We start from the raw sequence: 21,802 nt of genomic DNA, 5'->3' as shown, positions 1-21,802 counted from the left end.
ACCATAGACATTGACACTGGCGTTTTTCGGGTACTATTTAATGAAGCTGCCAGTTGAGGACCTGTGAGACGTCGATTTCTCAAACTAGAGACTCTAATGTACTTGTCTTGTTGCTCAGTTGTGCAGTGGGACCTCTCACTTCTCTTTCTACTCTGGTTAGAGCCTGTGTGCGCTCTCCTCTGAAGGAAGTAGTACACACCATTGTAGGAAATCTTCAGTTTCTTGTAAATTTCTCGCATGGAATATCCTTAATTTCTAAGAACAAGAATAGACTGTCGAGTTTCACATGAGTTCTCTTTCTGGCCATTTTGAGAGTTTAATGGAACCAACAAATGTAATGCTCCAGATTCTCAACTAGTTCAAAGGAAGGTCAGTTTTATAGCTTCTCTAATCAGCAAAACTGTGTTCAGCTGTGCTAACATACTTGCACAAGGGATTTCTAAACATCCATTAGCCTTCTAACACAGCAAATATAATGTACCATTAGAACACTGGAGTGGTGATTGTTGGATATGGACCTATATACACCTATGTAGATATTGGATTAAAAAAGACTTTTGCAGCTAGAATAGTCATTTACCACATTAACAATGTATAGAGTATAGTTCTGTTTAATTTAATGTTCGCTTCATTGAAAAAAAATGTGCTGTTCTTTCAAAAATAAGGAAATATCTAAATGAACCTAAACGTTTGAACTGTAGTGTATATAGCATCTATAAAATATCAAACAGGTTCTGCAATAAAGCTGCGCATAGAAACCAACAATAGAAATCTACTGCTTTACTGGTTACAAACACAAGGTGGAGGGAAGAGAATATAGCCCGCACTTCTCCACAACACAGAGGTATTTGTGGCTGACTTGTATTGGCTGCATATCATTTCTGTCCTTGACACATGTATTTAGTTCTGATATTCCATTATTCGGTCTGCCAGAAAGGATTGCATTACCATACTGCCACCTAGTGCTTCTAACCAGTAAAGCAGTATATTTCATTGATTTCTATACACATCTTTATTGCAGAACCTATTTAATATATGCGTGAAAAGCTCAGAAAGGAAGGTCTGTCACATTGGAGTGCAGAGTTAGCTGGAATGGTTTGAGGGTGTCATGTCACATTGCCGAAGCCCCTCAGGAACTAGAACAGCAGATGCCGCCCTAAACGTGACCCCATTATACAATCCAGACCTCTCAAAGAATTCATCTAAGGGTGCAGTGATCATATTGACACGTCAGGTGTGCCACAGAATGTTACACCATTGGCTAGTGAAGGAAAAATAATTACACTTTTACCACAGAAATGTTGTTTTGGACTTTACATTTTCATGTGGGGAAATGAATAAAAATGGCACCAAAACGTCTCACACAACATCTGTTGAGCATATCAATAACCCACATGTGGCTGTACAGCCCTGCTTATCCACACGCTGAAACTCAGGAGGGAAGGTGCGTTATTCGGTTCTTGGAGCACAGATTTTCCTACAGTAGTTTGTGGACTCCATATACAGAGCCTTTAAAAGTCAGAAGAGCAGAATCCCACCTCAAGTCACTCCAGTTTGGAAGGTACACCCCTCTGGGAATTTTTCTACGGGTGTAAGTGTCCATTATGACTCAGTGGGTGTTTTCCAGAAGCAATGAGCAGTGGATGATGAGTGAGAACTTCAAATTTACCATTGTAGTGACCATACATTGATTGCTTTTCAATGTAGTTTTAGACCACATATGACATATTGGCGTACTCATAAGATATTACACAACACATTTCGGGGGCCATGTTCTCCTGTTATCCTTGTGAAAATGAAAACTTGGGCTAAGGCAAAATTCTTCTGGGAAGTATGTATTTTTTTCATTTTCACGACATAGGGTTCAAGGTGTTCACCACACCCCTAGATACATTTCTTGAGGGGTGTAGTTTTCAAATTAGGGTCATTTGTGCCTAAACAGTGGAACACCCCTCGACCCCCATCAGAAGCTCTGCAAATGTGAAATGGTGTCCTCTATGCATTCCAGACAATTTTGTGCTTCAAAAGTCTAATTGTGCTCCTTCCATTACGAGCCAGCCCTACTGTACGCCCAAACAGTAGTCTTTTACCAAATATGGGGTATCGGTGTACTCAGGAGAAATTGCACAACAAATTAGGCTGTCTATTTTCTCAGGTTATCCTTATGACAATGAAAAATTTGGGCCTAAAGCAACACTATTGTGGGAATAACTTTTCATTTTTTCCTTCAACATTGCTTTCATTTCTATGATGATGATGATTTGAACAAACTAAACTGTGCACATTATTGTGGGGGAAGGTGGGTCCATTAAAGATGCCCTGCATGTATCCTTGCCCTGTCATTCTTGTGACTCCGCTCGCTCCATTTCTGAGTGTGGCAGTCGCTGATAGAAGGTAATGATGTAAGAGGGTCTTGCCTTCATTCTCTATGGTCACCGCTGACTCCTTCACAGCCAGTGTCTGCGAACAGCGGTGCAATTAGGGTTCAGGCAGCACTCGTTCAGGCCAAGCAAGCACTGTCAATCAGAATAAGGAAACTGATGAGTATGCAAATTGAGGAGGCATAGTGGAATTGCTATCCACCTGTACCTGTTAACCTCTTAAATTGCGCTGTCAAGATGTGACCGTACCCTTTTAACGACAATGGCAGTAATCGCATACTCCCAGGCCACCACTGGAAGTCACGTAATGTGATCACGTGGATCCAATTGTCATGGTAGCACAGGGTCATGTGATGACTCCTCTAGCTCACATGACTCACGTCTTGTAACCAGCAGCCGAGTACCACAGCTTACAAGAGATTCTTTTCTCCCGATCTGAGTGGTGCTGCTCTGATCGGGAGAAAAGAATGAGTGAGCAGACTGCTGATCCTTATAGCCCCCTAGGGGGACTAGTAAAATAAAATATAAAAGAAAAAAAAAGTTAAAAAAAACTAAAAATTCAAATCGCCACCCTTTTGCCCATTGAAAATTAAAGGGTTAAAAAAATACACACATTTGGTATCGCCACGTTCAGAAATGCCCAATCTGTCAAAATATCAATAAACGGCGTAGCGGCAAAAAAATTCCAAACTTCAAAATTTGTTTTTTGGTCGCCACAAAGTTTGTGCAAAGTGCAATAACAATCGATCAAAACGTAGCGCAAAAATGGTACCGTTAAAAACAGCTTAAAATGCAAAAAATAAGCCATCACTGAGCCATAGATCCCGAAAAATGAGAACAATATGTTGCGGAAAATGGTGCAAAACGTATGCCACTTTTATTTTTGGACAAACTTCAGAATTTTTTTTTTAACCCCTTAGATAAAAGTAAACCTATCACACCCACACATCAGTTTTGCCATATAGTGAACACAGTGAATAAAATATCTCAAAAACAATAGTGCAATTGCACTTTTTTTTTTTGCAATTTTTCCGCATTTGGATTTTTTTTTCCTTTTTAACAGTACACTATATGGTAAAACTAATAATTTCATTCAAAAGTACAACTCGTTCTGCAAAAAACGAGCCTTCACATGACCATATTGACTGAAAAATAAAAAAGTTACATCTCTCGGAAGAAGGAAGGCGAAAAAAAAGAATCAGACAGCGAAAAAATGGTTAAAAGTCATTACAGCAATGAACTATAGACTGCTTATACGATTTATATAAGGGCTAGGTCCCCTATATAACTGGATTTTGGTATTGACCGCCTCTTTTAAGCTTCACTTTGTTGTTCTAAAGCCATTTTGCCACAACTTTGGAATCACTGTCTACTCTAGTTGGAAAACCACCTTGTGGCTAAGCTGTACTCCTGGTTGATGTCATGATATTTCGCTGCAGTAACTCGCCCTCACCAGTCACTCCTGCAGCCATGCACCCCCACGTCTTGCTGGGATGGTGTTCTTTATTTTCTAGGCCTCCCCCTCTTTCTTCTATAGCTAACAAAGGTCATTATGACAGGGCAGTTGCATTTTTGTTCCATCAGATCAGAAGGCATTATTTCATACAATAATAGTGTGTCTATAAAGGCATGGTGCACTTTTACTGGTCACAGGAAAGCAACAAAAGACGATAGAAATGTGAAATCTGCACCAAATAAAAGGAAACCCTCCCAGTGTCACACCTATTCATGCGCACATGCTGCCACATCATGCTACAGAAACTGGGAGGGGTTTCCTATTATTTGGTGCAGATTTCACATTTCTTTGGTCTTTTGCTGCTTTCCTGTGACCGGCCAAAAGTGCACCATGATTTCTTTGTCGCTCCATTGGGAGACCCAGACAATTGGGGTGTATAGGCTATGCCTCCGGAGGCCGCACAAAGTATTACACTAAAAGTGTAAAGCCCCTCCCCTTCTGCCTATACACCCCCGTGCTCCCACGGGCTCCTCAGTTTTTTGCTTTGTGCAAAGGAGGCAGACATGCACGCACAGCTCCACAGATTGGTCAGCAGCAGCTGCTGACTATATCGGATGGAAGAAAAGTGGGCCCATATAGGGCCCCCAGCATGCTCCCTTCTCACCCCACTCTTGTCGGCGGTGTGGTTAAGGTTGAGGTATCCATTGCGGGTACGGAGGCTGGAGCCCACATGCTGTTTTCCTTCCCCATCCCCCTTAGGGCTCTGGGTGAAGTGGGATCCTATCGGTCTCCAGGCACTGAGACCGTGCTTCATCCACAACTCCTGTGGAGCCTGCTGGATAGGAGCCGGGTATCGTTCAGGGACATGGCCCTGCTACTTGGAGGTACTCTGTATCCCTGTGGGGACAGCGCACAGCAACACTCCAGCTTTGCTGGGTGTGCTAGTGCACCGGGGACCTCGGCGCTGACCGGGTTAATATGTGCCATTACACACTCAGCGTTGCTGAGTGTGTTTATGTATAGGGACTGCCGCACTGACCGCCGCTGCCATGGAAACACCGCGGCGTGGCTGGGACTTGTAGTGCGCCGGGGATTTCCACGCCGGCCGCGCTTTTACGGCGGCCGCGTTTATTACTAGAGTCCCCGGCTTTTTGCGGCCTAGTTTCTTTTCTTCCCACCCCCAGCCCTGACAGGCAGGGGAAGGGCGGGACGCTGCACAGAACGAGCAGCACTGAGGGCTGGAGCATGCTTTGCATACTCCACCCCCCTCACTGTGCACAGTGCGGGCACCAGTTCCCGCACTTTCTGGGTCACGCCCACGGCTCCCTTCTCTCCTCAGGACGCCGGCAGCCATTCCTGTCAGCTCCTCGGACGCTGCAGAGGGGGACAAAGTCTGGGAGACCCAGGCAGGGACTCTGGTGGCCTCACAACCGCTTTAAGCGGGTGGTAAGCAGCACCTGTGGTGCTAGCCCCATTGTGCAGTAGTGTAACATTATATGTTTATGGTATATATATTTTACACTGTATGGTGCACAGTTGATTTCTGGCTATATACCCTATTGTGTTGCTCAGGGAAGATAATAGCATGGCGCCCACGAAAGGCAGGGGTGCCAAAACACAGGCTTTTTATGCTGCCTGCGCCGCATGTACGACCCCGCTACCGGCAGGTTCCACTGACCCTCATTGTGTGCACTGTTCGGCCCCTGCTGCACTTACTCAGCCAGAGCCTCTGCTAAGAGGGGCCCAGGGGGAGCCACCTGCTGACACTGTCCAGGTGACGGGGACGGAGTTTGCAAAACTCTCTGAGACTATGGCTAAGATACTAGAAGCCTTGCAGTCCAGACCGGTATCTCAGCACAGGGACACTGTTGAATCATTGCTCCCTGGCCCCCCTCAGTTGGACCAACAATGTCCTCCCGGGGTATCTCATGGGTCCCAGGCTGAGGGTTCTGACACAGACCCCAGCCCCAGACCGACTAAGCGAGCTCGCTTAAAATTTCCCTCGACATCATCATATTGTGCAGGGTCTCAGAGGGGGGAATCTCTGGTTGATGAAGCGGAGGCAGTTGATCAGGATTCTGATCCTGAGGCCGCTCTCAATCTTGATACTCCTGACGGGGACGCCATAGTGAACGATCTTATTGCGTCCATCAATCTAATGCTGGATATTTCTCCCTCAGCTCCTCTGGCGGAGGAGTCGGCTTCTCAGCAGGAGAAATTCCGTTTCAGGTTTCCCAAGCGTACACAGAGTATGTTTCTGGACCACTCTGATTTCAGAGAGGCAGTCCAGAATCACCATGCTTGTCCAGATAAGCGTTTTTCTAAGCGCCTTAAGGATACACGTTATCCCTTTCCCCCTGACGTGGTCAAAAGTTGGGCTCAGTGTCCCAAAGTGGATCCTCCAATCTCCAGACTGGCAGCTAGATCCATACTTGCAGTGGAAGATGGGGCTTCACTCAAAGATGCCACTGACAGGCAGATGGAGCTCTGGTTGAAATCCATCTATGAAGCTATCGGCGCTTCTTTTGCCCCAGCATTCGCAGCCGTATGGGCGCTACAAGCTATCTCAGCAGGTCAAGCGCAAATTGACGCAGCCACACGCACGTCCGCGCCACAGGTGGCGTCCATAACCACTCAGACGTCGGCATTTGCGTCTTACGCTATTAATGCTGTCCTGGACTCTGCGAGCCGTACGGCGGTTGCAGCCGCCAATTCGGTGGTACTACGCAGGGCCTTGTGGCTACGGGAATGGAAGGCAGATTCTGCTTCCAAAAAGCGCTTAACCAGTTTGCCAATTTCTGGCGACCGATTGTTTGGCGAGCGTTTGGATGAAATCATCAAACAATCCAAGGGAAAGGATACATCCTTACCCCAGCCCAAACCGAACATACCCCAACAGAGGAGGGGGCAGTCGAGGTTTCGGTCCTTTCGGGGCGCGGGCAGGTCCCAATTCTCCTCGTCCAAAAGGCCTCAGAAAGATCAAAGGAACTCTGATGCATGGCGGTCTAAGTCACGTCCTAAAAAGACCACCGGAGGTGCCGCTACCAAAGCGGCTTCCTCATGACTTTCGGCCTCCTCACTCCGCATCCTCGGTCGGTGGCAGGCTCTCCCGCTTTTGCGACACCTGGCTGCCACGGGTAAAAGACCGTTGGGTGAGAGACATTCTGTCTCACGGTTACAAGATAGAGTTCACCTCTCGTCCCCCGACTCGATTCTTCAGGTCATCCCCGCCTCCCGAGCGAGCCGAGGCTCTTATGCAGGCGCTGGGCACTCTGAAGGCAGAAGGAGTGGTGGTCCCTGTTCCTCTTCAGCAACAGGGCCACGGTTTTTACTCCAACTTGTTTGTGGTCCCAAAGAAGGACGGGTCTTTCCGTCCTGTCCTGGACCTGAAACTTCTCAACAAACACGTAAAGACCAGGCGGTTCCGGATGGAATCCCTCCGCTCCGTCATCGCCTCAATGTCCCAAGGAGATTTCCTTGCATCGATCGATATCAAAGATGCTTATCTCCACGTACCGATTGCTCCAGAGCACCAGCGCTTCTTGCGCTTCGCCATAGAAAACGAACACCTGCAGTTCGTGGCACTGCCGTTCGGCCTGGCAACAGCCCCACGGGTTTTCACCAAGGTTATGGCTACTGTAGTAGCGGTCCTCCACTCTCAGGGTCACTCGGTGATCCCGTACTTGGACGATCTGTTGATCAAGGCACCCTCTCAAGAGGCATGCCAACACAGCCTCGACGCTACCCTGGAGACTCTCCAGAGTTTCGGGTGGATCATCAATTTTCCAAAGTCAAATCTGACACCGGCCCAATCGCTGACATACCTTGGCATGGAGTTTCTTACCCTCTCAGCGATAGTGAAGCTTCCGCTGATCCAGCAGCGGTCACTACAGAAAGGGGTACAATCTCTCCTTCAAGGCCAGTCACACCCCTTGAGGCGCCTCATGCACTTCCTGGGGAAGATGGTGGCAGCAATGGAGGCAGTCCCTTTCGCGCAGTTTCACCTGCGTCCTCTTCAATGGGACATCCTACGCAAATGGGACAGGAAGCCGACGTCCCTCGACAGGAACGTCTCCCTCTCTCAGGCGACCAAAGCTTCCCTTCGGTGGTGGCTTCTTCCCACTTCATTATCGAAGGGGAAATCCTTCCTACCCCCATCCTGGGAGGTGGTCACGACGGACGCGAGTCTGTCAGGGTGGGGAGCGGTTTTTCTCCACCACAGGGCTCAGGGTACGTGGACCCAGCAAGAGTCCTCGCTTCAGATCAATGTTCTGGAAATACGGGCAGTGTATCTTGCCCTGAAAGCGTTCCAGCAGTGGCTGGAAGGCAAGCACATCCGAATTCAGTCGGACAATTCCACAGCGGTGGCATACATCAACCACCAAGGCGGCACACGCAGTCGGCAAGCCTTCCAGGAAGTCCGGCGGATTTTGATGTGGGTGGAAGCCACGGCCTCCACCATCTCTGCAGTTCACATCCCAGGCGTGGAAAACTGGGAAGCAGATTATCTCAGTCGCCAGGGCATGGACGCAGGGGAATGGTCCCTTCACCCGGACGTGTTTCAGGAGATCTGTTGCCGCTGGGGGGTGCCGGACGTCGACCTCATGGCGTCCCGGCACAACAACAAGGTACCGACGTTCATGGCACGGTCTCAAGATCCCAGAGCTCTGGCGGCAGACGCCTTAGTTCAGGATTGGTCGCAGTTTCAGCTCCCTTATGTGTTTCCTCCGTTGGCACTGTTGCCCAGAGTGTTACGCAAGATCAGGGCCGACTGCCGCCGCGTCATCCTCGTCGCTCCAGACTGGCCGAGGCGGTCGTGGTACCCGGATCTGTGGCATCTCACGGTCGGCCAACCGTGGGCACTACCAGACCGACCAGACTTGCTATCTCAAGGGCCGTTTTTCCATCTGAATTCTGCGGCCCTCAACCTGACTGTGTGGCCATTGAGTCCTGGATCCTAGCGTCTTCAGGGTTATCTCAAGACGTCATTGCCACTATGAGACAGGCTAGGAAACCAACGTCCGCCAAGATCTACCACAGGACGTGGAAAATTTTCCTGTCGTGGTGCTCTGCTCAGGGTTTTTCTCCCTGGCCTTTGGCCTTGCCCACTTTTCTGTCCTTCCTTCAATCTGGACTGGAAAAGGGTTTGTCGCTCGGCTCCCTTAAGGGACAAGTCTCAGCGCTCTCTGTGTTTTTCCAGAAGCGTCTAGCCAGACTTCCACAGGTACGCACGTTCCTGCAGGGGGTTTGTCACATCGTTCCTCCTTACAAGCGGCCGTTAGAACCCTGGGATCTGAACAGGGTGCTGATGGTTCTTCAGAAACCACCATTCGAGCCAATGAGAGATATTTCTCTCTCACGCCTTTCGCAGAAAGTGGTTTTTCTAGTAGCAGTCACTTCACTTCGGAGAGTGTCTGAGCTAGCAGCGCTGTCATGCAAAGCCCCTTTCCTGGTGTTTCACCAGGACAAGGTGGTTCTGCGTCCGGTTCCGGAATTTCTCCCTAAAGTGGTATCCCCCTTTCATCTCAATCAGGATATCTCCTTACCTTCTTTTTGTCCTCATCCGGTTCACCAATGTGAAAAGGATTTGCACTTGTTAGATCTGGTGAGAGCACTCAGGCTCTACATTTCTCGGACGGCGCCCCTGCGCCGCTCGGATGCACTCTTTGTCCTTGTCGCTGGCCAGCGTAAAGGGTCACAGGCTTCCAAATCAACCCTGGCTCGGTGGATCAAGGAACCAATTCTCGAAGCTTACCGTTCTGCTGGGCTTCCGGTTCCCTCAGGGCTGAAGGCCCATTCTACCAGAGCCGTGGGCGCGTCCTGGGCTTTGAGGCACCAGGCTACGGCTCAGCAGGTGTGTCAGGCAGCTACCTGGTCGAGCCTGCACACTTTCACGAAACACTATCAGGTGCATACCTATGCTTCGGCGGATGCCAGCCTAGGTAGACGAGTCCTTCAGGCGGCGGTTGCCCACCTGTAGGAAGGGGCCGTTTTACGGCTCTATCACGAGGTATTATTTTACCCACCCAGGGACTGCTTTTGGACGTCCCAATTGTCTGGGTCTCCCAATGGAGCGACAAAGAAGAAAGGAATTTTGTTTACTTACCGTAAATTCCTTTTCTTCTAGCTCCAATTGGGAGACCCAGCACCCGCCCCTGTTTTTTTGTGTGTACACATGTTGTTCATGTTGAATGGTTTCAGTTCTCCGATATTCCTTCGGATTGAATTTACTTTAAACCAGTTTATAATTCTTTTCCTCCTTCTTGCTTTTGCACCAAAACTGAGGAGCCCGTGGGAGCACGGGGGGTGTATAGGCAGAAGGGGAGGGGCTTTACACTTTTAGTGTAATACTTTGTGCGGCCTCCGGAGGCATAGCCTATACACCCCAATTGTCTGGGTCTCCCAATTGGAGCTAGAAGAAAAGGAATTTACGGTAAGTAAACAAAATTCCCTTTTTTACGAACACACTGTATATTTGTTCCCTTGTGCAGTTGCAGCCATAGCTTCTTCCTTGACAGCTATAGCTTTATACCTGTTTCCGCCAGTAACATCAAAAGGTCTCTTACTGTTGTACTTAAAGGTGACAGAACAATCCAGGGGGTGCACCAGACTTGTGGAGGTCCACGATTCTTTTTTTTTTTTTTATGATTCCCCCCTCCCCCCCCCCTCCAATTTCAAGCGAAGAGGGTAGTGGACTTGAAGGCAGGTCTTAAAGGGAATCTGTTGGCAAATTTTTGGCTTTTCATCTGAGACCAGCATAATGTAGGCAAGGATATTAAGGATATTCTCAATCTGACGATCAATCCCTTAGAAATGCTACACCCAGTAATCTGACAGAATGTGCATTTTTAACTTTAGTCATGTAGCAGACTCTAGAGAGCTTCCCCCACCCAGACCAGGCTCTCTATAGATATATATATATTGTACATTGACTGTGAGGTGTCAATCAGAGGAGGGGGTGGGCCAGACAACATGACAGCAGGGAGCTAGTTACAGCAATGATAAGGATCTGGCTACTAAACCAAACATAGCAAATAAACAAAAGATCGACTGTAACAACACAAGCATGCCTGAACCTTCTGTCTTAACCCTTCAAGCATGCTAGCTTCAGCTTATATAGCAAAAACCTGCTGCCAGATTCCCTTTAAATTACTGCTACATGTATACCTCTTGTATCAGAAGTTTGTAAAGCCTTGTATTAGTTTTTTGCTCTTTCAAGCACAGATAGGTGAACCTTGCACCCTCTGGAATTTTGATGTAGTGAATTATAAATGGAAGGCTCTTTGTGAACCTTTGTTTGAAAAATTGCTTGTCATAACTGTCCTAATAATGGTTTACCTGGAATATATGGAGGGGATAAATATTTTCATATAATGTTTTAATGTCTTCAACCTAATGTATGTAAACGTATCACTTCATCAGTGTGGAGCATAACATGATGTGTCGGTTTTGTTTTTCAGATTTCTTTGACAGCAAAACACCCATGGTTTCTCATTCCGGGTCTATTTTGAAGGCAGACATACAGGAAAAAGCTGTTGAAAGGTACGTTTTGTGTTATATAATTTATAGAATGAATATTATTTACATGATTTGGGATGATGCAAATGCGATGACAATTATTATATTTGGCAGAGGCACAGATTATGGCAGGTGCTGGATTTCTGGTACTAAATTCTGATTTTCCAGCCCTTCTTCGCTTTCATATCCTGCTGATTAAACAAACGTAAACCTGCCAACCCAGCATAGCTTTACTCCTTTTGATCCTGGTCTTCATTTCACAACATGGTCGTGCATTTGTTTGCCATGCTGTAATAACTGCTAAGTAATTCTTGGCAAGATTCTTGGAAGATGAAACCTAGCTGACTTTGTGACCTGTCACTTGAATCGAAGTACACTTAGTCAATGGAAGAACGATTAGCTCCTCAGCTCACTGCTGTAATCAATTAATGCCTCAATTACTACCTCTTACCATCTACTGCGCTTTACATTGCTTCACGATCTTATATCTATGGCATGACTTGCTTAATCTTTTTTGTTTTCTGTAAACAATGTAATTCAGATGTAATTGACATATTGAGTTTTTTATTATTTTTTGCACAATCTCTAGCATTACAATTCGTTAAGACCGGCATTGCATACGACAGCCTTAATGAAGCGGCGTGGTGCAGAAGGATGCACTGAATTCATTGAGACACACACGACTTAATGAATTGGACACATTTTCCCAGTGGCATGTGCCTCACCAGACTGGAGTAACATTTCTGGAGTAAGAATGGCATAACCACACCCTGCCCATGCTCTGCACATATTGGCACAGCTGGCTGGGAGTATTGGAAAAATGCCAAAAATTGTTACGTTTTTACTCAAATTTTGCGTTGTACAAACATTTTGTAACTTTTCAGTGTTTTATGCCAGCAAACTGGCTTAAACAGCGATGAATAAATCTTTTTCTTTTTTTGTCTTTTTGAAAAATTCCAATAACAAACTTAGACAAATAATAGACAAACAGTCAGTTTTTTTGCCTTTTGAGCGCCTATGATAATACATAATGGATGGTAGCCTCTGGCTTTGTGAAAATGTTGAGATACGGGCTTCCTTTTTTACTCAGTATTTTTAGGGACTTGCTAACAATATAATAATAATAATCTTTATTTCTATAGTGCCAGTATATTCCACAGCGCTTTACAATTCAGGAGCATCATATACAAACAAGTAACAGTTATAGAAGATACAATATTTAGAGGGGAAAAAAAGACAACCCTGCTCGTGAGAGCTTACAATCTACAATGAGATGGGAGGGCAAGGTACAAGTGATTATTTACAATGACAATCCAGTCGTCTCAAGGAAATAGGATAGATAGTGGCTTTCTGGACCAGTTGGCCAGAACCTTGAGATGCATTTGGGTGCCATGGAATTTGACGTGGGGTGCCACTGAAGCTTCTGTTTCTTCCATATTAGGACAGTGCTGCAGCCCCCTAATGGTACAGTTCACCTTCTCCATAAATTGTGGGTCACATCCTATAATTTACTATATACACATTTTATATGTTTGAGAACAATTCTCATTCTTCCCCAGTCCCATAGCCAGTGAAGAAAGTGGTTGCTCATTCTGATCAGACATGTAAGAGCTTAATTCATTGGATCATTTAACCCCATCGATTAGAAATGTGTGACTTATTCTATGGAAAATTGATACCTTTAAAATCATGAGTATAACCCTTTAATAAAATTAACTCCTCAGTGTACTTGTTATTTGTTGTGCAAGATTGTTAGTTTGACTGTGATAGATGGCTATGTTGCCACAATAATAGCCTTGATCAAGCAGCCCCCAACCCATAGCTCGCAGTCTCCTGCCCTGTGGGCAAGTGGCTATCTAATAGCTCAGTACATTAGTGCTGAGTATTTCGGATAGTCATGAGAAAGATGAAGTGGAGGAGGATGAGAGATGTTGAGGCTGGTGCCTCTTCCTTGCTACTGATGTCGCCCTTCTGAACTTGTAGCTTTCGCCGCCTCCTCCTTATGTCAGTGTGTCTGTCAGTCCCTAACTCCCCAATGCTGCTCCCCTGTTGTGTGTGACAAGGTATTCTGCTGTCTGTACCCACTGTAGTGTTGTACCCATTGTAGTGTTCTACACTGTGCACTCAGCATTGCAGCATAGTGAGGCTGATGAAATCTCAGTACAGGGCAGTCACAGGGATATCCAGGTGAAGTGAGCTTATCAGAATGTATCTTACGAAACTTGATGATGACGCAAACGCGAAACGTGGATCGGGGAGCTGTTGGTACTATGGACCTGTGGTAAGGTATTATATATGCACCCTAATACCTCTGTGACTTGCTCATGCGGCTTGACTACTCTGTACAGGGCACCACAGAGGTTTCATCAGCACTGGACACGTTAGTGATTTCAGTGCTGCCCTTTGTTTCTTGCTGCTTGTACTGTACTTTCACAGACATCTGTTGATTACAGTGCATTTTTTTACCAAAGTGTTTCATCCATGCATTTTGCACTGTACTATAAAATCATTACCTACATATTCTGAAAAACACTTTAGCGATTACCATGCTGCTATGTTTGTTTTTTGCATTATTTTGGTGTAGCATCATATACAAATATTGATTGAGGGGGCTTACACTGCATATATTTTGTACAAACGTTTACTCATGCATATTGCACAGGTTGGTTTGGGTTGGTGTTCTTGGATCTCTGATATTTACCCCTTAGATACTTAGGCCTCCCTTTGGTTTAGAGTACATAATTTGCAGACCAGACAGTTCCTGCATCCGTTCACAAGCAAGGGGAGCTACAGATGGAGCCAGTCATGTTGTCAATTTGTGGACGTGAGTGGCCTAAATTTTACAATGGCCATCTGCATGATGCTGATGCTGAAGAGAGTACTGGATACACTCTCCCTCTGATCCACTTTAATCTGGAATTACCAGTATAACCCTGTAATGATCTGTAATAGTCCTTCTATGAGCAGTTAGTCATATGAAAAAGTTTGGGCACCCCTATTAATGTTAACCTTTTTTCTTTATAACAATTTGGGTTTTTGCAACAGCTATTTCAGTTTCATATATCTAATAACTGATGGACTCCGTAATATTTCTGGATTGAAATGAGGTTTATTGTACTAACAGAAAATGTGCAATCCACAGTTAAACAAAATTTGACCGGTGCAAAAGTATGGGCACCCTTATCAAATTCTTGATTTGAACACTCCTAACTACTTTTTACTGACTTACTAAAGCACTAAATTGGTTTTGTAACCTAATTGAGCTTCGTACTTCATAGGCAGGTGTATCCAATCATGAGAAAAGGTATTTAAGGTGGCCACTTGCAAGTTGTTCTCCTATTTGAATCTCCTATGAAGAGTGGCATCATGGGCTCCTCAAAACAACTCTCAAATGATCTGAAAACAAAGATTATTCAAAATAGTTGTTCAGGGGAAGGATACAAAAAGTTGTCTCAGAGATTTAAACTGTCAGTTTCCACTGTGAGGACCATAGTAAGGAAATGGAAGAACACAGGTATAGATCTTGTTAAGCCCAGAAAGGCCAAGAAAAGCACTTGCTACCCACAGTAAAATTAGGTGGAGGTTCCATCATGCTTTGGGGCTGTGTGGCCAATGCCGGCACCGGGAATCTTGTTAAAGTTGAGGATCGCATGGATTCAACTCAGTATCAGCAGATTCTTGACAATAATGTGCAAGAATCAGGGACGAAGTTGAAGTTACGTAGGGGATGGATATCTCAGCAAGACAATGATCCAAAACACCGCTCCAAATCTACTCCGGCATTCATGCAGAGGAACAATTACAATGTTCTGGAATGGCCATCCCAGTCCCCAGACCTGAATATCATTGAAAATCTGTGAGATGATTGAAGCGTGCTGTCCATGCTGTCCATGCTCGGCGACCATCAAACAACTGAACTGGAATTTTTTTGTAAACCGGAATGGTCAAATATACCTTCATCCAGGAACTCATTAAAAGCTACAGGAAGCGACTAGAGACTGTTATTTTTGCAAAAGGAGGATCTACAAAATAATAATGTCACTTTTATGTTGAGGTGCCCAAATATTACTGAGTCCATCAGTTATTAGATATATGAAACTGAAATAGCTGTTGCAAAAAGCCCAAATTGTTATAAAGAAAAAAGATTAACATTAATAGGGATGCCCAAACTTTTTCATATGACTGTATTGTGCCCAGCAGTATTATGCTCATCCCTGTAGTATTGTGCTCAGTAGTATTGTGCTCATCCTTGTAGTAGTGCCCAGTAGTATTGTGCCCTGTAGTATTGTGCCCATCCTTGTATTGTGGCCAGTAGTATTGTGCTCAGTAGTTGAACATCTGTGGGATGATTTGAAGCGTGCTGTCCATGCTCGGCAACCATCAAACTTAACTGAACTGGAATTGTTTTGTAAACAGGAATGGTCAAATATACCTTCATCCAGGAACTCCTTAAAAGCTACAGGAAGCGACTAGAGGCTGTTATTTTTGCAAAAGGAGGATCTACAAAGTATTAATGTCACTTCTATGTTGAGGTGCCCATACTTTTGCACCAGTCAAATTTTGTTTAAATGCGGATTGCACGTTTCTGTTAGTACAATAAACCTCATTTCAATCCAGAAATATTACTCAGTCCATCAGTTATATGAAACTGAAATAGCTGTTTCAAAAACCCAAATTGTTATAAAGAAAAAAGGTTAATATTAATAGGGGTGCCCAAACTTTTTCATATGACTGTATCTGTCAGCGTATCATTTGGCGACTCTTCTTTCCCTCTTCTTCATCTTTCTGTTGGGGTCCAGTCCTTGGCCCCCTCCTCTTCTCTCTATACATTGCCGCTGTTGGACAAATCATCAGTAGATTTCAGTTCAGTACCATCTATAAGCTGATGACACCCAATTATACAGATAGTCTCCTAACAGCACCCCTGCATTACTACAACATACCAGGGATTGTCTGCCTGCTCTACAACATCATGTCCTGCCTCTCCAAAACTGAAGCTGCCCAAAATTGAACCTCTCGTGTTTCCTCCCTCTACTAACCTACTGTACCTAAACCTGAAATTGTCCTTTTCCCGTGTGGTTCTACCATAACTCACAAGCAAAATGACCACTGTCTTGGGACTATGTTTGACTCTTATCTTTCCTTCACTCCCCATATCTGAACTTTCTCTCCAGGAAAGGAGACAAACTCTAGCAACACCTATTGGAAGTAGCAATCCTAAAAGTCAAAATTGGCCTTTTAACAAGCCTTTTCATATGACCTAGGATATATGCCAGATCAGTATCCCAATTTGGACCATTTATAGGATGGAGGTCGGTTGTAGAGGCTGCTCTACTGTGGCTTTTGTGTGGATGGTTTCTCTGTAGATTTCATGTACAGGAGGAGTTGGCTGTGGTCTGACAGGTGCATTTGTGGGGTGACTATGAAGGCGCTAATGTTTTCCGGGTCCATATCTGTAATGGTGTAGTCTACTACACTCCTTCCTAAATGGGAGTTTAGTGTATATCTTCCCAGAGAGTCTCCCTTGGTACATCCATTAAGAATATGAATTCCTAAACTTCTGCATATGTTCAAGAGCTTTTTGCCACACTTGTTGACTGTACTGTCATAGCTGTTTCTCTCTGAGTGTTCTGAGTCGTGACTGTCATTCTCTGCCCCAAATATATAGATGTTTCCATCTGTGGTCAGAAAGTCTTTTTCTCTCCCTGTTCTTGCATTGAGGTCTCCAAAGATGAGAACTTTGCCCAGGACCTGATAATGGGTGGCTTCTTGTAAGATCTCAAAGCTGTCTGGATTGAAGTAGGGGGACTCTGGTGGTGGTAAATAGGTGGCGTAGAGGTACACATCGGACTGAGTGGTGAGGATGGAGCTGCTGATTCTGATCCATATGTGGCTGCCTCCTCTCTTCACTGGTTTGATGTACTGGTGGAGCTCTTCTTTATACCAGATCAATATTCCTCCTGAGCAGCGGCCCTGTTTGATGTTTTTATTTTTGATGGCAGGGACAGAGATTTCCCTGTATATTCCCCATATCTGATCACTCATTCACTCATGTCACCTTCACCTCAAAAACATGCCTAGAATTTGACCTTTCTTTACCTTTATGTCTGCAAACACTCTTATGCCTGCTTTACACGAGATGATCTATCGTGCGATAGATCGTCGAGGTCATGTTTTTTGTGACGCACATCCGGCATCGCTTGCGACGTCTGTCTGTGTGACACCTCCTAGCGACGCAGTATCGCTCACAAATCGTGAGTCGTGTACTCGTCGCTAGGTTTCATAAAATCGTTTATGAAACATGTCGCCGGTTGTTCATCGTTCCTGTGGCAGCACACGTCGTCCGTGTGACACCCCGGGAACGATTAACATCGCTTACCTGCGTCCCGCGGCTCCCGCCGGCTATGTGGAAGGAAGGAGGTGGGCGTGATGTTTACATCCCGCTCATCTCCGCCCCTCCGCCTCTATTGGCCGGCTGCCGCGTGACGTCGCTGTGACACCGAACATCCCTCCCACTTCAGGAAGAGTATGTTCGCCGCCCTCAGCGACGTTGCACGGCAGGTAAGTACGTGTGACGGGGGGTTACGACTTTGTGCCCTATTTCTGGATGCCCATCCACACTACAGAGTACAATATAAACTTATCATTCTCACCGACAAAGCTCTCCACAGTTCTCCACCGTCCTTCATCTCCTCTCATTTTAGTCTACCTCCCGATCAGTCCTCTCTATTATGCCAATGATCAAAGACTGACATCCTCTATAATCCGAACTTCCCACTCCCATCTCTAGGACTTCTCTCGTTCTGCACAAGTTTACACTACCTCAGACAATCTAGTTAATTCCCAATATCTATCATTTCAAAAAACATTTCTTTACAGGGGCCTATCATCGCTTTTTTGAAGAAGCAAGAAGAAATGGTCAACATTAAGGACCATGGATGAAGTAGTTGGCCTTCCCTCTCTTCATGTAATTTTTAATGAAAAGATTACTTCATGACTTGATGATCCAATCAGAGGACAGTGTGGCTATGTCATAATTTCTAGGACTTTATCTTCTTTACTCTGAAGGTGGTTCTTAATGACATTCGTTGCATGTTTGGGGTGGTGGTTGTTGTCGTCCTGCTGCATAATAAATTGGGAGTCAGCCAGACATCTCCATGATGCATTTTTCAAAAACTGTCTCTGACTAGTTCCTTCATAAACTGTGTGTAAGCATAACAAGAAGTATTGGTTCTTTACAGTTTCTCTTAAAGGCAAGATGTGGTCACACCAAATACTGATTTGGTTTAGATTTCTCTTTTGTATGAAAGGTAACCTATCATGTCCACAAACGCTATTAATCTCCAGATATGGGGTTAATATTCAGGTCAATAGGGTTCTAAAGCTGTTCGGCCACTGAAAGCCTTGCTATTGTGAAGAAATGAACTTTATTTTTCGCAGCAGACTCTGGCTTTTAGTCAGAGTTGCAGCTTCAGTCACCACTCAGTACACAGTGAGCGGTGGCTGTAACCATGTCCTGGCACTGACTGACAGCCAGCTTATCAGTGCATTAGTGCTTAGTTGCCCAGTTTTAACAACACCTAAGATACATGTCCTCCATACAGCTGGTGTAATAGCCAGTAGTGAGCAAGCTAAGGGTTTTCTAAGAGATGCTATCCTGGAGTGTCTCAATAAGAATAACCTCATGAGCCAGTGTCAACATGAGTTTATGAGGGATCGGTCCTGTCAGACTAGTTCAGTCAGTTTCTATGAGGAGGGAAGTTCCAGACTCGACCAGGGTAGTGCTATGGATGTTTCAAAGGCATTTGATATGGTAACATTCAAAAGGTTGGTGTATAAATTGAGAATAATAGCACTTGGGAAAATATGTAACTAGGCTAACCACTTGCTCAGTAATAGGAAACTGAGGGTGAATATTAATGCAACTGGGCACAGTTAACGGTGGGATTCTCCACAGATAATCAACACAGAGGAGGATAATTTCATATTACATATGGCTTTATGTAGCTGGATGTGTTTGGCTGAGAAATGGCAATTGAAGCTTAATGTAGAAAAATGTTATGTCTTGCATTTGAGCCCAGGAGATTAAATTTATAATTATCTACTAAGTAGTAAAACACTGGGTAAAACAGTCTCTGAAAAATACTTGGGTAAATGGAAAATGATGCTTGAGTGACCAGTATAGTTAGCTTCAGCACATAAAATAGTGGGATGCATTTAAAGACCCATAGAGCCCAAGACAAGAACATAGTTTTGCCCCTATCTGTCTTTGATACTGTCACACTTAGAATACTGTGTACCATTTTGGTTTCCAGTGTATGAGGACATACACCAGACATCAAAATTAGAGAACAACACATAATTTCCTAAATGTTAAAGGTAAGTGAGTCGACCATCAGGGTTTTCGGTGGGGGGTACTCTGGTGCCGGGACTACGGATACTTTACTCTCGATGGGGTTATCACAGGTGGTCAGTCCCGGCTTCGTGCCCTGGGCGCTCACTCTGCGGCTGTGGAATGGGGTACAGGGATGATTTTGGGGATATACGTTATGCCACCTGTGGTGTCTGGTAAGCGGATCTACCAGCGCTGCCCGCGTCCGGCCTCTGAGGCGATGGTGACGGTAGCTTAAGATCTCTCAGCTCCCCACAGGTGGAGCTATTTTACCTCAGGGGGGAGGGTCGCTGACCAGGAGGGGTGATGGCTGCCTTCTTCTCTGATGTCGCAGGGTCCTGTCGAACGGCGGAGAGACGACACACTGAGTCCACATCGTAGAAAAAGGAGATTTTCCAGCGCCAGGAGGGAAAAATTAAAAAATCCTTTTTTATTGAATAAATGTAATATTAAAATCCAGCAGGCATAGCATAATGTCGGGTACTGACAGAACAACGCGTTTCGACGCTCAGGTCTTAATCATGTTCTAACATTAAATGCGACCAGCTCCCTTTTGTTGGATCTCCTTACCTCCTTTCATTAAACACACATGTGTGATTTGCTAAAGATAGCTTTTAGTATAATGATTGGAAGTAGATCCAACAAAATAAAAATGACAATGAATTGACATAAAACATACAATATAAATATAAGCATCCAGTCACAAACATTTTTATTATACTATGGAGAAAAGAATTTTCTTCCAGAAGTTGATGATGGATAAATAACATTAGATATGGATACATAATAGTGATGCAAATAATTTTTGGAAGATTTTTTTAAAAATATGAATATAGATTTCTGAGTAGATATATCTAAAGGGGGAATACATGTTATTTTGTTGTGTTAAATTCACTTCCCATTTCACAATAAAAAATCCTCCAGTAATTTTTTCTGTTATAATATCCGCTGGTCCAATCCATATCATCAATAATATGGATTGGACCAGTGGATGTTATAACAGATTTTGTACTGTATATGAACACCAATGAATTCAATTTAAAATTTACATCCTATCATCACCCGAAAGTTATGAATTTTTTGGATATTACTTGATCTATTAATAATTCAGACTCGGTCATAGTCACCCCCTATTGTAAATCTACTGCCACAAATTCTATCTTAACAGCGGACTCATGCCACAGTTCACATACCAAGAGCAGCATTCCAGTAGGGGAGCTGATCCAAACTAAAAGAAACTGCTCCCAGCCTATTGACTATATCAGGGAGGAAAATTTAATCTGCAACAGACTTTCCAACAGGGGATACCCAAATTGGGTTTTAAATAGGGCCAAAACAATAGTAGGTAAAATTGATAGAGAGAATCTATTATACAAAAACCGATCATCCCATAAAAATAAAAAGAAGAATGTCAGTGACAGCATTGTGTTTTCTACCAGTTATATCAGCCAGTACGGTGCTGTTACCCGCATTATCAAAAAATACCTACCGATTTTAAACGAGGACCCTATTTTGAAACAAACAATACAGGGTGATGTTAAATGTGTTGCCAAACGAGCAGCGACACTTGGCACCATACTTTCCCCCAGTCTTTTCACCAGTGATATTGGACATACAGGAGGATCCTCTTGGATCACATTAAAAGGCTTTTACAAATGTGGTGCAATTAAGTGTAAAGCATGTAATTTTGTTCAAAAGGGAAAGACTTTTCTCTCAATTGCTAACAAAAAAATATTTACTATTAATACTTTAATCAACTGTAATTCAACCTATATAGTGTATCTCATTACATGCAAGCATTGTAACATTCAGTATACTGGTTGTACCACTGGGCCATTAAAAGTTAGAATTAGGAGACACCTTGCTGATGTCTGTAATCAGAAAGCTGTTGCGATCTCTGCTGTCTCAAAACACTTTACCGTAGTTCACAAGGGAGATGTCAGCGGCTTCCAATTCATGGGTATAGAACAGGTACACAGACCGATACGAGGGGGGGATCACAGAAGGAAACTCCTAAACAGGGAGTCCTTCTGGATCTTCACCCTCGGAACCAGA

The 21,802-nt window shown here is 44.6% G+C and overlaps 1 protein-coding gene across 1 annotated transcript in view; it reads left to right on the top strand.

The window, feature by feature from the left end:
* The window catches only part of ZNF830 (zinc finger protein 830), a 144,992-nt gene that overhangs the window by 90,217 nt on the left and 32,973 nt on the right, over positions 1 to 21,802 (top strand). The window contains exon 6 of the mRNA XM_075316538.1: positions 11,298 to 11,379. Within this exon, the coding sequence (XP_075172653.1) occupies positions 11,298 to 11,379 (82 nt within the window). The remainder of the gene's footprint in view (positions 1 to 11,297; positions 11,380 to 21,802) is intronic.

This window comes from Anomaloglossus baeobatrachus, chromosome 6 (genome assembly GCF_048569485.1).
Source record: "Anomaloglossus baeobatrachus isolate aAnoBae1 chromosome 6, aAnoBae1.hap1, whole genome shotgun sequence".
Taxonomy (NCBI): domain Eukaryota; kingdom Metazoa; phylum Chordata; class Amphibia; order Anura; family Aromobatidae; genus Anomaloglossus; species Anomaloglossus baeobatrachus.
Note: the sequence above shows the minus strand (reverse complement) of the source record. Positions and strands in the feature narration are given on the sequence as shown.